General features: G+C 45.1%; 1 protein-coding gene across 3 annotated transcripts in view; it reads right to left on the reverse strand.

The window, feature by feature from the left end:
- The window catches only part of BMAL1 (basic helix-loop-helix ARNT like 1), a 659,821-nt gene that overhangs the window by 389,136 nt on the left and 254,972 nt on the right, over window positions 1-15,713 (reverse strand). For all 3 annotated transcript variants that reach the window (XM_078680912.1, XM_078680911.1, XM_078680910.1), the window contains exon 4: window positions 8,621-8,768. In XM_078680912.1, the coding sequence (XP_078537038.1) occupies window positions 8,621-8,760 (140 nt within the window). In that variant the 5' untranslated portion in view covers window positions 8,761-8,768. The remainder of the gene's footprint in view (window positions 1-8,620; window positions 8,769-15,713) is intronic.

Genomic DNA, 15,713 nt, shown 5'->3' on the forward strand with positions numbered 1-15,713 from the left:
GAAGAAGATATCTAAAATATCTCATGCAGTCTGTCTCACGCTAAAAGATACAAAAAAATGGGGATTGAATACTTGAATTAATCGCAGCCACCGGTAACTTCTCATAGCCGCATCCCAGTCCACTTTTATTTTGCACACTATGCCAGCTCAGTTTGGACCCAGACATATGACTCTATTCCAATAGGAACATTCCAGCCCAAACCACCAAGTCAGGTCCTCCCTAAAGCAGAACACAAACAACCCTAGACCGATTTTGCCTGTATTAGGATTTGGTCTCATGTGCATGGCAATTAAAATTACTTTATTAGTACTTTAACATTATTAAAACACTTAAGTGTGTCTGCTGATGCGGCTTGACCCTACCGACGCATTCCCATGCTGGTGCACGCAACATGTCAAATTTTCACTATGTGCTTGCTATATAAAGTGAGCTCCACTCACAGACACTGTGTGTAAAATTTATGTTGTGGTATTCGGAAATGTTGACATGGATTCTGCCTTAGTCAGACTTATGTTGGACACCCCTGTCATAATAGTTATGAATGTGATGAAGACCCCGTGATGGAGAAGAAAAAGTTACTTACTTTCGGTAATACCTTATTTTGTAGAGACTCTAACCCAGATTCGTTACCTTAGAATTATCCCCAGTCATATGACTAGATTTGGCAATTTTATGTGAGCAGGGCTCCTGGTGGTGTTGTTCGTGCCGGATCTAATACATGTGGTGCCTATGCAGGTGCGACCCCAGCACACTGATGTCACTTTCGTTTTGCGACTTTCCACGCCAGTAGAGTGGAGCCACGAAGAACACGGACCGCAGGAGTGGAAAACTAGGAACCTAAAAGGTGAACATTCTTGACCCTAGAAATCAGTTCACAGGACGGTGAGAATCTGTGCCTAAATAGAGCATCTACCAGATACGACATTACCGAAGGTAAGTACCTTATTCATCTGATAGAGACTTCTAGCTGCAGATTCCTTACCTTAGAATAGATACCCAAGCAATACCTCTCCAGAGTTGGGTCTGTAAACATGATTTAAACTAGAAAGTTCTACAGGACCGAATGAGCGAAGTCCACATCCTGACGGACCCAACTGTCCAGGTAGTAATGGTTAGTGAACATGTGCAGCGAGGTCCACATTGCTGCCTGGCAGATGTCCAGGACTGGAACTCTGCATGCTAACGCAGTTGTGCATCCTTTGTTGTGGTAGAATGAGCACGCAAACCTTCTGAGGATCGCTTCATGACCAATGCGTAGCAGATTTTAATGCAGAGCCCAATCCATCAGGAGAAGGTCTGTTTTTGCATGGCCTTCTTTTTGTTAGCTCCAACATACCATGTTTCCATGTTAATGGTTCTGTTTGGTCAAGGTAAAACGACAATGCTCTTTTTAGGTCCAGCTGGTGGAGTCTTCATAGAGGAATGAGGTGGCGTATAAAAGGTAGGCAAAGCGATGGACTGTTCTATGTCAAACGAGATGACTATCTTCGGCAAGAAGGATGCTCGTGTCCAAAGGACCACTTTGGTGGGGAAGAAGGAGATATAGGGAGGGTAAGAGGACAACGCCTGAAGTTCATGGACCCTCCGGGCATATGACATTGCCACCAGGAAGACCATCTTGATGGTGAGAAGCCTAGGAGGACAAGAATGAAGCGGCTCAAAGGGAGTGCACATTAAGAAAGTAAGAACCAAGTTGAGGTCCCATTGAGACATAACAAAGGGAACAAGGACAAACATGTGTTGTAGACCTTTAAGAACCAATTTACAATAGAGGACTTGAAGAGTGAGGGCTGATCTGGCAGCCGCAGGAAGGTGGAAATAGCAGATAAATAGATCTTCAAGGTGCCCAACGCAGAGCCATGCTGGGCTAGGGTAAGGATAAACAAAAGAACAAGGGAAAAGGGGGCAGATAAAGGCTCAATCTGTTTTTCACACCATGCCACAAATGTATTCTAATGGCCGGCGTATACTGTTTTGGTGAAAGGTGCTGGGCTGCCAAGATAACACTGCATACCTCGTGCAGAAGATCAAAAGCTGTCAACTGTCACCGCTCAATCGCGCACACATAAAGGTGGAGCGTTGACAGGTTCGGGTAGAGAACCCTCCCCTGCTGTTGCAACAGAAGATCTTCCTGAAGGAGCAGCTTGATCGGAGGATCGATGGCTATGCTCAACAGCTTGTGATACCAAACTCTCGGAGCCCAGTCCAGAGCCACAAGGATGACTTGAGCTCAGTCATTCCTGATCTTCTGGAGGACCCTGGGCAGGGTTGGTATGGGCAGAAAGGCATACAGGTGGCCTGAGCTCAACTCCAGACGTCTCAGCAGTGGTAAACAGATCTAACCAAAGAACTCCCCATTGCAGAAAGCTACTGTGCACCACCTCCGGATTTAGATGGCATTCGTGATCTGCTTGGCATCTTCAGTGGAGTTTGTACAACCTGGCGTTCAAAGAGTCCAACAATGTTGGACCACAAGGTATATGCTCTGGCATTCCAGCCATATCCAGAAGTGCAGGGCCACTTGAAAAATGGTCCACAACGCCACCCCTGTTTTTTGCAGTGCCACATGGCGGCGGAGTGTGCATGAACACCTGCGCTAGCTTTCCCACAATGGAGGGCAGAAAGGCTTTCAATGCAGCCGGATCGCTCGGAGCTCCAATAGGATGAAGTGGAGTGCGGATTCCCCTGAAGACCGGAAGCTCTGATCTCTACCTCTCCCATGTGGCCGCCCCAACCAAGGAGTGATGCATCTGTCACTACTGCTACATCTCGTTAGAGAAGGGGGATGGGCCTTCTGCTGACCCAATCATGGTTGTTAGCTACTAGATATTTTGTAGTGCCGTCTCAGATCTGGACCACATCAGAAGGATTCCCCTGATGTTGTGCCCACTGGAACTTCAGGTCCCACTGCAGAGCCTGCATTTGTCAATGGGCATGTGCAACAAGCAGGATGCAGGAGGCCAGGAGGACCAGCAGCCTCAGAGTCAGTCTCACCAAAACCCAGATAGAGGGTGAAACATCTGTATCATAGCCTGAATATCCTGGCCTTGCCAATTGGGATGATAAGCCCTACACTGCACTGTGTCCAGAACAGCTCCTATGAAAAGGAGCATCTGAGAAGGGGTCAGGTGTGACTTTGGCACGTTGATAGTGAACCCCATTGAGTGAAGGAGGTCCGCCGTAGTCTGAAAGTGGGAGATGACTGCCTAAGACGAGCCTGCCTTCAACAGCCAGTCATCGAGATTGGCGACGACTGGTACCCCTGATTTCTGCAGATGAGCTGCAACCACTGCCCTTTAGTGAACACCCAAGGGGTGCTGGTAAGGCCTAAGGGTAGCACGACAAACTGAAACTGCTTGCGGCCTACCGCAAACCACCGGTAACATCTGTGGACAGGCAGGACGGATATGTGGAAATAAGCATCCTAAAAGTCCAATTATAACCTCCAGTCTCCGGGGTCCAGGGAAGACGAGACTTGTGCACAAGTGTACGTTTTGAATTTCTCCTTTTTCAAAAAAGAATAAATTGAGAGAGTGCAAGTCTAGGATAGGACAATGGCCTCCATCCATCTTGGGCACAAATAATAGTGGGAATAACAACCATGACCTACTTCTGATGTGAGCAACCCCTCTAGGGCACCCGTGACCAAGAGAGCAGCTACTTTCTGGTGGAGCAAAGATAGATGGTCATCTGTCAACCTGTCATAAGTGGGTGGCATGGGAAGAGAGGTAGAAATGGGTAATTTGTGGGCGCCTACAAAGGTAATAGCTGGTTAGGTTTAGTTGTAAGAAGCTCCGGGGAATCGCTATCAGAAAGGGAGTGATAGCATAAATCAAATGGGAAGCATTCCCTCACACATGGGGATATGTCCCCCGGGCTTCCTTGTAGTCCTTCACCCTGAAGGTTTCACTGTTCCTTCACATATAATAAGACATGTGTTGTATTTTCAACAAAGTTTATTTGCAATAAACGATTCCTGTTGTATTCACAAGATTCATATATTTCGTTGCTTTCCAATGATTAAACCATGATTAAGCTTTCCCAATGCATTTCGGCATTCAAGATGCCTTCATCCGGGGAAATTTCTAGAAAAATAATAGTGTAACAACACTTTAGAAAAGTGGCCTTGAAAATCGTATGAAAAGGTTAGTCAGTTGGTGCATAACATCATGCAAAAGTTTACCGTGTGAGGGTATTGCCGTTATTGGGTGTGACCGTTAGATTAATTAGTGCAAAAATTGAACCGTGCTCATGGATTAAAAAGAACCCGAGTGTATTAATCGCTACGTGTTTAGAACACGATTATTTTCCGTAGGAGCAAACAACCTGTAAATTATACCGCTATGGTGAAAGTGAAATGACGAAAAGGTGATAACCCCATTACTAGTTTGAGAGTTACGCCGAAGCGGCGCTTACCGCTGTAGTTCTACTGTTTCATCTCTCCGTGCGTGAACCGGAATCCCTCCGTGCTTGAACCGGAAGTGAAACTGAATTACACGCAGTACTGTTATATCGGCTAGAGGGCGTGTTTAAAGCGTCACAGCCAATGACGCTGTTGTGTAGAGTGTCGAAAAAACGTGTGTAAATAAAGATGAAAAGGAGTGAAATCAAAAAGTGCAATGGAAAAACGGTGAGAAAAAGTAAAAGAAAATTGTCAGAAATAAATGATTTAGAAAACACGTGGAAATAACATTAACCTGTGTAACATGGTAACATGGTGAGCAGTTAGACAAGGTAAACAGGTTGGTATGTTAATAAGCAAGGTTAAAAGTTGTGTTGTACTGAATGAACAATTTGTTCCCTTGTTCCCTTGTTCGTTCAGTACAACAACACGTTTTTCCATTGCACTTTTTTATTTCACTCCTTTTCATCTTTATTTACACATGTTTTTTCGACACTCTACACAACAGCGTCATTGGCTGAGACGCTTTAAACACGCCCACTAGCCGAAATAACAGTACTGCGTGTAATTCAGTTTCACTTCCGGTTGAAGCACGGAGGGATTCCGGTTCACGCACGGAGAGATGAAACAGTAGAACTACAGCGGTAAGCGCCGCTTCGGCGTAATTCTCAAACTAGTAATGGGGTCATCACTTTTTCGTCATTTCACTTTCACCATAGCGGTATAATTTACAGGTTGTTTGCTCCTACAGAAAATAATCGTGTTCTAAACACGTAGCGATTAATACACTCGGGTCCTTTTTAATCCATGAGCACGGTTCATTTTTTGCACTAATTAATCTAACGGTCACACCCAATAACGGCAATACCCTCACACTGTAAACTTTTGCATGATGTTATGCACCAACTGACTAACCTTTTCATACTATTTTCAAGGCCTCTTTTCTAAAGTGTTGTTACACTATTATTTTTCTAGAAATTTCCCCGCATGAAGGCATCTTGAATGCCGAAATGCATTGGGAAAGCTTAATCATGGTTTAATCATTGGAAAGCAACGAAATATATGAATCTTGTGAATACAACAGGAATAGTTTATTGGAAATAAACTTTGTTGAAAATACAACACGTCTTATTATATGTGAAGGAACAGTGAAACCTTCAGGGTGAAGGACTACAAGGAAGCCCGGGGGACATATCCCCATGTGTGAGGGAATGCTTCCCATTTGATGGGAAGAGAGGTAGCCACAAAGACAATCTGGAGAACCCAGGGGTCTGATATTATTGACCTTCAGTGGTCAGGGCCGGACTGGGAACCAAAACCGGCCCTGGCAAAGTGCTCGTCCGCCCCCCCATTCCCTGGGGGGTTTGCGGGTGCCGCCGAGCTCTTTGCCCGGGCCGGTTTTTGGCCAATTTTGTTACAAGAACGGCCCTTTGACAAAACGGCCACCAGGGGCCCAAAAACGGCCCCCACCTGTGCGGCCCACAGTGGTTGCCCATGATGGTTGGAGGACAAACTAAAGAGGCTTGCAGGCTGCAGCTGCCAGAGGTGCACTGGGCCGAACTCTTTCTGCCTGACCCACAGTATCAGTGGGTGCTGCGTTCTCGGCCATATAGGGGCTGACGAACTTGTGGGCCATGGTGGCTAGGTAGGTAGAGACAAAGCTGAAAGCTCCTTCCGTGGTTACGAAAGGAGCAAAAGGTGGACTTGGGTTGGCGGGGGCCATGGGAAGGCCTAAGGACCTGGCCGTAGTTCTGCTGTCCTTGACACGCTCCAGCGCTGAGTCCACCTTCTCTCTGAAGAGAAGGGAGCGAGCAAATGGTATGTCCATAAGCAAAGCCAGGACATCCCCTGAAAAGCCAGTTGTCCTCAGCCAGCCGCAGTGCCATAAGGCCATGACGAAGAAACCACTCTGCCTAGCGAGTTGGTTGTGTCCATGTGTCTCTCCCATCAGCTGAAGCTTGGGAGAGTATGACCCGGGGCTCCATCTGGACCATAGACAGCACCTGTGCAACCGAATCCCAAAAGAAAACATTTTCTTACCCAAAGTATCCAGCCTTTTGGATTCCCTATCCCTATATTACTGGAGTGGGACAACTTTCACTGCGTTGAAGATCAATGGCTCTGGGACCGATACTGGGACCTTCTTCTCGACCGAGATCGAGACCATCACAGCGTCGCATGTTGAGCGGCAAGGAGCTTGAGGGATCACTCCCTCAAGGTTTGGGGTGAATGGCACGACAACAGACACAGGTTGGGGTGTCGTGGTCATGCTCACTGCACCAGAGACAGATGAGGTGTGGGTCCGTCACCGGCAGACATTTGCCTAGGACAGACTCTGCACCGTTTAAACGCAGCCTTCCTCATGTAAATGCCTGCCACACCAAGCGACAAGTCTTGAAAAACTTTGACAAAAGTCGTAAAAATGCTCAACCAAAAAGTGACGGGGGTAGCTCTTTCTGGATCTGCGCTGACTAGAGCGGAAAGAAATGACAGGTGTTAGCGCGCTGGGGTGGGGCCTATATAGGCACCAGGCACATCACATGTTGTGCGGCTGACACCCACAATGCCACGTCGAGCAGTAGGAAGCTATCTACCAGCACACAGGCGTAATTCTCATAAAAAATTTCCAGACCTAGTCTGACGCCTAGGGATAATTCTAAGGTAAGGAAACTGCGACTAGAAGTCTCTATCAGATATATTCTTTAGTTTTTTCTTGTTATTGGTTTTAGTCCAGCCAACTTCGAAACCTTACTCAAAGCCTGAATGTTTAATAGGCACAACACATTATCAAGCTTAGATAAGTCCACAGTTGTTACCTGTTAGTTATGCTAAAGGCATGTTTGGACCAGGGATAACAGCCCTTGAATTTCTACACTAAATTAAAAGGTTAGACTTGGTCTCAGTGTATGTGAAGAACAAGATAGCCGAAGCGGGGGTCCGTACTACAACCCCACTGTACTGTACTGCAACCCCACTAAGCAACAATCAGTGGGGTTTAACAAATTACTCTTAAAGCTTTTGGGTGAAGTACAAGCCCAATCTAGAATACAATCACCTGCCGTGGTCTTACCAAATGCAAGTCCTTCTTATAGCTGTAACAGGGGAACAACGTAACACGAGAGCGATAGCCACTTAATCAATAGGTTCAAATATTTATATGAATTTAATGTAGTGCTATCTCATCACAAAATAAATAATCGATTTATTGCAAAACGAGATGGATTTTATTAAATGCTATCTCCAGCATATCTCAGTTATTACGACCTAATTACAGGAGTTTGTAGAAAAGGCTGTATGTGAGGAAATAGTTAAAGTACAACACTGCCGTTGTACCATTTATTACTTTGCAGAGAAAGGGCGGAAGCTACTTTGTCACAATGTACAATAGAAACCCTGGGGAGAGAAATTCCATAGTGAGTCCTTTTAAGCATCTTTGAGAAATGAAACACACAGAGGCTGGTCAATCTAATGGGACAATAGGACCGACTTTCTTTTTCGTACTGAATGAAAAGAACATGCTCTGGGTTAGTCTTGCTATTGTACGTGAGTAAGGAGTTTTTACCAGTACATGGTGTTGGGCTCTTACAATTAGTGTCGGGTCAGTGGTATTTTGAAATAAAATACCCAGTTTAATTTCTTGCAGTATATTCCAGAGATTGAGTGGGGCAATCTGCAGACGACCTAAACCAACACACCAGGTTGTGAAAATAGGCCTTATCCGAGCAAACTTTAATTTCCCTTGACTGCTTCTATATTCACTGCCAATGAGTGCTTGCTACTTGAAAGTGCGTAAAATGAAAATGCACAAAAAATAAAAAGACACATGTGAAAGTGATAGGAAAGGCAGCATCGTATTACTTTCATACGATCGCTGTAGTGCAGTGTTCATTTGGCACCTAGAAAAACAAACTGTGTTTCTGGCACTTCCATGGATTGGTGCAAGGTTTTGACGTTCTTCCAACGGAAAGAAGACAGACATCCCACAAGTATATAATGCCCAAATATCACCTGCAAAATCAAGTCAGAAAGTCATATATATATGTGAAGAGGCATTAAAACACTGGGGTTTTTTAGAAACCAGCCCCTGCTTGGTGGGCTGTACTGTTATTACGTACTAGACTACAAAACATCAAACGAAGAAGTGTTGACAAAATGCTAAAAAGCTAATCTTATCAGGAGTTTAATATCCATTTAATATGGCTGAAACCTGTACTTACTGGTAATCGGTTGAACTGTTCTTCCTTTTCCGGCTGCAATCCATGCCCGTAGAACTAAGAGAGCTTGAAATAAGATCTGTGGGACCAGGTGACATAAAATCACTGATGGTCGAAGAAATATCCATCCTTTGGTCAGCCATTGGATCATCTGCAATTTTCAAAAATGTAATTAGAAGAATCACTCTCTCCAATATTTACTAACACATTGCATTTGTATAAATCACATTAACACCGCTTCTTACTGGTTTGCCTCAGATTTTGCTCACCATCTCTTGCTTTAGCTACAAAGCTCTGAAAGTGGAGGTGTATCATATTCCGGTTATACAACACCAACAAGTAGAGCTTTAAAAGACTCTTAGTAAATACACATATAAGATTATATTTCAAGTAAACCTGTGTTGCCTAACAGTAACCCAGTTTTCTAAGGCGAGCTGCCTGTTCCTGAATAGCACAATGTAATTGACTTATTAAAATCGGTTTGACCTACAAGCAATACAGTGAAACACAGAAAAAGCAAACGTGAGAAAATTAAAATAACACTGTATGTCTCATGTGTCTAATACATTCTATCAATAGGCACGCCTCCCTTTAGTTGGGTGCCATTAAAACCTGGTCAGTAAAGTGGTGTGTCTGAATTCACAGTAAGCAAATCACACCAGACCAAGCCAATGGGTGCTTTGGCATGTAGGGAGGTTACTAGGACCATGGGAATGCCAGCTGGACACCACTTCCTGTGTTGGGAATTTATTTCCCAGGTTCTTCACTGTTACTCGTTCTTATACTCATACGGGAGCATGTCTTCCTCCATGCCGTCTTGACGTTGTCCTGCCCTGAACTGTCCTTTAGTTACTTTCCTTTCCCGCGTTAAATGTAAATGTCGGAATTTGTAAAGCGCACAGCTATCTCCACCGGAGGTGTCCCGGCGCTGTCCGTATACCGCTTAGGAACTCTTCCTGGCTTTCCTGGGAAATGTCCACTCCTGGGCACCCCCCAGGTGCAGCCAGGCATCCCAGCGCTTTTGGGGCCGTTGTGGAGACTAAGCAAGCTATTGCCCAGAGTTGCAGCGTGGGACCCATGATCAAAACAGGCACTGAGGCGAGAATATCCTGTCAGGGGAATTAATGAGCCGGAGACCCGCCGAGGCGGGAATCGAACCCTGGTCCCTGGCCAGAGCTCTGCATCAAGGTTTGCCTGCTCTAACCATTGAGCCACACTTCTCCACATCCCAACACAGGAAGTGGTGTCCAGCTGGCATTCCCATGGTCCTAGTAACCTCCCTACATGACAAAGCACCCATAAGAAAACATTTAGGTGCAAAACCTCTGAAATGAGCCTTTATTCTAAGCTAGTATTACAATGGGAACTGCATAGTAAACTGCCTCACCGAAATCGGTTACCGGAACAGAAATAACTGGGTAAAATGTACATCATTTAATGATGACCTAATCGCTCCTAATTGAATTCTTTCGGATTGACTAAAAAGGGAAAGTGATCTTCTCATGACTTCTTACTTTCTCGTTCACAATTGGCTCGAAATGACTTGCACTGATGGGAGGTCATGCAACATCTGCCTAAAAACTTACTGGCACTTCAAGATTGTGAGCAGAAATCTCTGTCATGTATAAGCCACACCCACTATCACTAAACTACCACCGAGACCAACCCATGTTTTATCCAGCACCATTGGTCTATAATTATTGATTGGATGGCTGGGTGGGTGGGCTTTGGAAAGGAGAGGCATGACGGACTAAGGCTGCAAATCTCCTTGAGGGTAACTTGACTTGGAAAATTAACATACATTATAGCAGGCAATAGTACTACTAATGCCAAAGTACTTAGCAATATAAAAGAAGCATCCGTCTGGCAACTAGGACATCACACCCTTGTCATAGGGTAAGTCCAAGATGCAAACAGGGGGACGAAAATTCTGAAGGAACTTGTTCTCTCCAAATAAAACGTTGGAGCCTGGAAATCCCCTGGTTCAGCAGGGTCCCTTCAAAAGAGGAGGTGAGAAAATTGGGGAAATAAATCTCCTGGATTAAGTCAAAATAAAGCAAGCTCTTTAGTACGAATTACAAACATCTAGGGCACCTTTTGCACACAACGTATCAGTCTTTACAGGACAACCTAGAGCTCTCTGATACTTCTAGCTAAACTAATTTCAAACACAACGCTGCATTTCAGATTCATGCTGCAAAAAGCCATGGGTTAAAAAGAAAAGACTTAACTTGCAAAGTCCTTTTTAGCGGACACTGATGAGCAGAACCTCTAATGGAAGGATGCAAACGGAGCAACCCATCAATCATAATCTCATGTTTACAAAGAGAAAACATCACATGGACTATTTAGATTATCAAGCAGAATTCCAGAAATCATGGTGGATTAACAAAAGAAAAGCCATCATCTACAAATGTCTTTCAGCATGTAGATGTCTTGGAAAGCCCAATGCACACGTACAGGAGCGTGTACAAGATGTGCTGCTCAGTACAGTCCTTTTTGACAATCTTTCATGTCTGGTATGTCCAGATGAGCACATGCTAGCACTTAGAAACAAATAACTCAAGTTCAGACATTGAAGGACGGGTGAAGAATCGGACCATCCTGACCGATGTGGAGCACCAGAATCTGATGAAATTACAGGAAACGGTTATACAATAGAAGTACAGAGCACGTATTGCGAGGGCCAGGAGCTCTCTGACAACATCTCACACTTGCTGGGCGTCAAATCCCTGGAGGGTCCAGCCATCACCAAGTGCGGGAACAGAGTCATACGTCATTTTGTTCAATCAGTTCAGGAGGAAATTACCGTTTAGAGACTATTACTTTGCTTCCAGGCGAGACACAATTTTGCGAGCGAGAGCTTGGGTTTCCTAATGAATCTAGATGAAGAAATCATAATGTCTCAAACGTGTAGACTCATCTGCCAATTGTGATTAGCATGAAAGGAGTACGCTCAGTTCTTTTACTCTAACTGAGATGCACATGGAAATTATATTGTGAAGAAACCAAAATATGTTACTTTCAACTTTTATATGAAAGGTCGTATCCTTTGTTGAGCAAAAGTTATGGAGAGCGTTGAGCAGTGGGTTAACCACTCATACTTTGAAAAGGCTGTCACTAGTGTTATCAGAGAATAGAAGGCTAAAAGGAAACACCTTTCAGAAAATTCGGCTGCCGAATACACAGACTAAGAGAGTATGGGCCAGATGCATCAAAGGGTTTTACCCATTCTGTGTCTATGGGAAAATGTGTTCATACATATGGCCCTATATTACTTGTTCACATACCCTCTTAGTTTTAGAGTCTATTCTTTGATTGTAATAAAGGGCTAAATTGGTAATGTTAGATCAAATGTATTAACTCAAATAATGTTTCATTAATTGTTGTTTTCAGTTAGCATAACCAGGTTTCCAGTTGACATACCTGGTTCTCAGCCTTCTGTACTGACATGCACATTTTTGCAACTACGAAAGAAATGCTGGTTCATTCTTTATGTTTAAAGATCCTGCAAGAGGTCTTTTCTCTTGATAGAAAATAGAAAGATGATCTATTTTGTGGTGTTGTGCTGAAAAGAAATGATTTCTTTCGAAGCTTTAGAGGAAGCTGTGTTCTAACTATCTTCACTCTTGCAACAAATCAAGGACTTTTCCTGTTCTTGCTGATGACTGTGAAGGGACAATTGTATTGAATACTTCAAAGATGGTGCACATGCCATTCTCTTGTTTTTAGGTTAAGGATTAACATCAATTATGCATTCTGAAGGCATTTCCAGCAGTTTTGCAGTTAAGGCAACATGTGTTTATGAAAATGTATAGGTTGTTATAATTCCTCATTTCACCCCATGATATGAGTGTTCTGTAGTTCCACTACCACCTGGATCCTGGGCAGATAGTACTTGGGCCAGCTTGAGCACTTTGATTTGCATTTTCCCAGGAAGGCATTGAGAGGGAGAAGATCCAAAATAAGATAAAGGCCTCTGTCTTTCAGCAAAAGGAAATACCAGGAATAACACCTAGTCCCCACTTCAGAGGTGATACCCTTTTACGGCTCCTTTGGTCAAAAGAGCCTGCACCTCCTGATGCAAAATGAAAAGATGGTCCTCCGAAAGCTGCTCTGATGCAGGTGGCTGTTGTGGCAGGTGGAAAAGGAATGGCAGCCCTGTTGGATGATTTGAAGGATCCTGTTGGATGCGATGTTCTGCCACCCCTATAATTGGCAGACACAGACTCCTATGGCGTGGTTGTGTGTCACTAAGAGTGCACTAAAGAGGGTTGGAAGATGTTGCTGGAAGAGTACGGGACTGTGAGGTATGCTGCTCTTGATGGCCTCATTGTTGTCTGTTGAGTCCATGGTCCAGGCGTTGAAGGGATGGGATGTTTGCTGTGCAGATATAAGGGCCTGGTGCTGCTGGTATGCGAATGCCCTAAAAAATTCCTGAAAAGGGCAAAACTGTTACAAAGATGGCCGAACCGGTGCTGACAGGCCCAGGGAGCACTGCTAAGCACAGCTCTCTTAAGAAAGCTCTAGGGCATAGGTTGCTTCTTTGTCAAATAGGCAGGATCCATCCAAAGACATATCCACTAGGGAAACTTTGACATCTTCGGAGAAACCTCCGGTTCTCATCTACATAGGTCACAGAAGCTGCATGCTCGTGCCAATAGCTCGACCTAAGTAATCAGTTTTGTTTAGGCTTCATCAGGTTACAAACATAGCCACATCCCAGCCATCCTGATTGGTTGGGCCAAGAGTCCCATGAGTCTTCTAGCACTGCAGGTAAGATGTCGCCAACCATGTTGCAGAGTGTATAAGTGTAGCGTCCTAAGAGGCAGCTGCAATTGACCGACCTCAAGGTGAGGCTGGCCAACGAAAACATTCTGGTGCCAAATGTTCCCATATATGTGGACTCTGTCTGAAGAAGTAGTCGGAAAGGCGTCAGTGCTCATTCTGCTGGTGGATGCCTGCACCACCATACCCTCAGGAGTTGAATGCAGAGTTAAAAAAAAAAAAAAAAAATCACCTTGAGCTGGCATACGGCGACATGTGACTTGGCGATTGACCAGAGGGCCACAACATAGTTTTGACCAAGTGTCCAAAGCGTTTCATGGAGGCCCTCACTGAAACACAGAAGAGGTGCGATTAGTGCCTGACTAGGCTGCAGGACCTCAGTGAAGACATTAGTTTTCACCTCCATAGTGGGGAGGTGTGGGAGGGGGTCAAGAAGCCCTCCTAATGACTGTGGCAAATGATGTACTCTCATCAGTCTCTGGTTCAAGAAGTGAAGCCAACCCAGTATTGGTTGAGGTATACAACACATTGACATCTTGTAGGTCCAAATACAATTTTTTCTCTTCATAGGGTGGGGCAAACTCTTCCTCATCGCTCCCATTATAGTTTTCATATGGCTGACTCTAGTTGGCACCCAGGCCAGACTGATGGTGCAGAGTCTGTGTGTGACTGCACAATCACGTTATTGTGGGAGTCAGATGGGTTGAGTATTGGCTCTGTCACATCAGGATCAGGGCACAGTCTTGATTGAGCTCAAGATGAACTTGGATATGAGCTGGACACCACAATAGGTTGTAGATCCTCCTAAGGCGCTGTGGTGTTGATGGCGCTGTTGATATTTAAGCAACCAGTACAGATTTTGGCACTGGAACCAAAGTTGGCACCGATACAGGTGCAGAAAAGGAAACAAGTTTGAAAGGCACATACAGCACTGAGGATTGATCCACCCGCTGTAACCTTATCGAAGGCCCCTGTGGATCCTTGGGGTCCAAAGGCACACCATAGGGAGTTGAAAGTTCACTGAAGATGCGCAGGATGGTCTCCCTAAAGGCTGTGATCTGCTGCAACCTCACAGACAGAATTGGAACTTTGGCGTGCATCAGGATCAGGTTTGGAATCGCCTCCTCATGGAATGGGAACAAGACCCTGAGCGATGATGATGCCTTTGTGTCTACTCCAGAAATCGAGATTGGATTTCTCATGTTTCCTATAGCACTTACCCAAATACTTCAACCGCAAAGAAGATCTGTCACAAGAACTACAACATGAACTAGAGCGGGGCTGCATTCTCAACTTCGACCGGGAGCGGAACCTGTGTGGAGTCTTGCAGTGTTTTGCAATATAGTGATTTGCCTCACTTCCTCAGATGCATTCAGATTCATCTGGGTACAGTTGCCACAGGCTTTGGGGTCGTATACCAAACCCAAACACCCGTGCCACACCTCCTGGGGATCGGTCACAGACATCTGTTTGCGACAATCTCTACAATATTTAAATTCTGTTATTTTAGGAGGTGGCATGTTCCATGCGCACTAGCAGAATTTTGAGAAACAATCTCTTCAAAGTATGCAGAAATTGAGTGGAGCTCCATTTTTAGATCTGTAGGCACAAAAATATAGGAACTAGCATCAGAGTAAACCTCCAATGCTAGTGTACAACTATGAGTTATTGAAACTCGGTATTTTTTCTTACTGTTACGGTTCTCTGACACCTGAGCCCGGCGCTCCGTTGAGCGCTAGGACCCTGAGGACCCCGGATTAGCGTTTGTGTGCGGACGTCAGTGGAGCCGAACGCGAGGAACAACGAGGCGAGACTCGGCAGCTGCAGGAGCCCGGCAAGGCTGTGGCGAAGAATCTGGGCAGCATCAGCAAAGGTCTACCCTCGACCCGCAAATTGCACAGTGAATTATATTCAATTCAGATTGGAATCACCGCACATACGGTCAGTAAGGCGGGGGAAGGGGGGAGTGACTCTTGGTGGGCTAAAAGCTCACTTGCATTGAAGGTGGTTTCCTGGTCCCTGGGGGACTCTGCTGTGGGAAGCTTCAGCCTGGATCTTGGAAAGCGGGTAATGTGAGTGATGTGCGAGCTGCTGTGAGAGGTAATCAGCCAGACCTAGGGGGTGTAGGGATGGACATTGTGGCAGAGAAGTCCCCCCCACCATACTGGAAGTTTGCCCCATTAGACAGAAAGTACAAAGAGGGGGCAAAACAATTACTGAAGTCAGCGAGTGTGGAACAGACGAGGTCAGGGTTCAGGCGAGGAAAGTATGCTCGACACCTCCGGCAGCTAGGAATAGATATCTGCTT

Source organism: Lissotriton helveticus, chromosome 3_1, assembly GCF_964261635.1.
Source record: "Lissotriton helveticus chromosome 3_1, aLisHel1.1, whole genome shotgun sequence".
Classification (NCBI taxonomy): domain Eukaryota; kingdom Metazoa; phylum Chordata; class Amphibia; order Caudata; family Salamandridae; genus Lissotriton; species Lissotriton helveticus.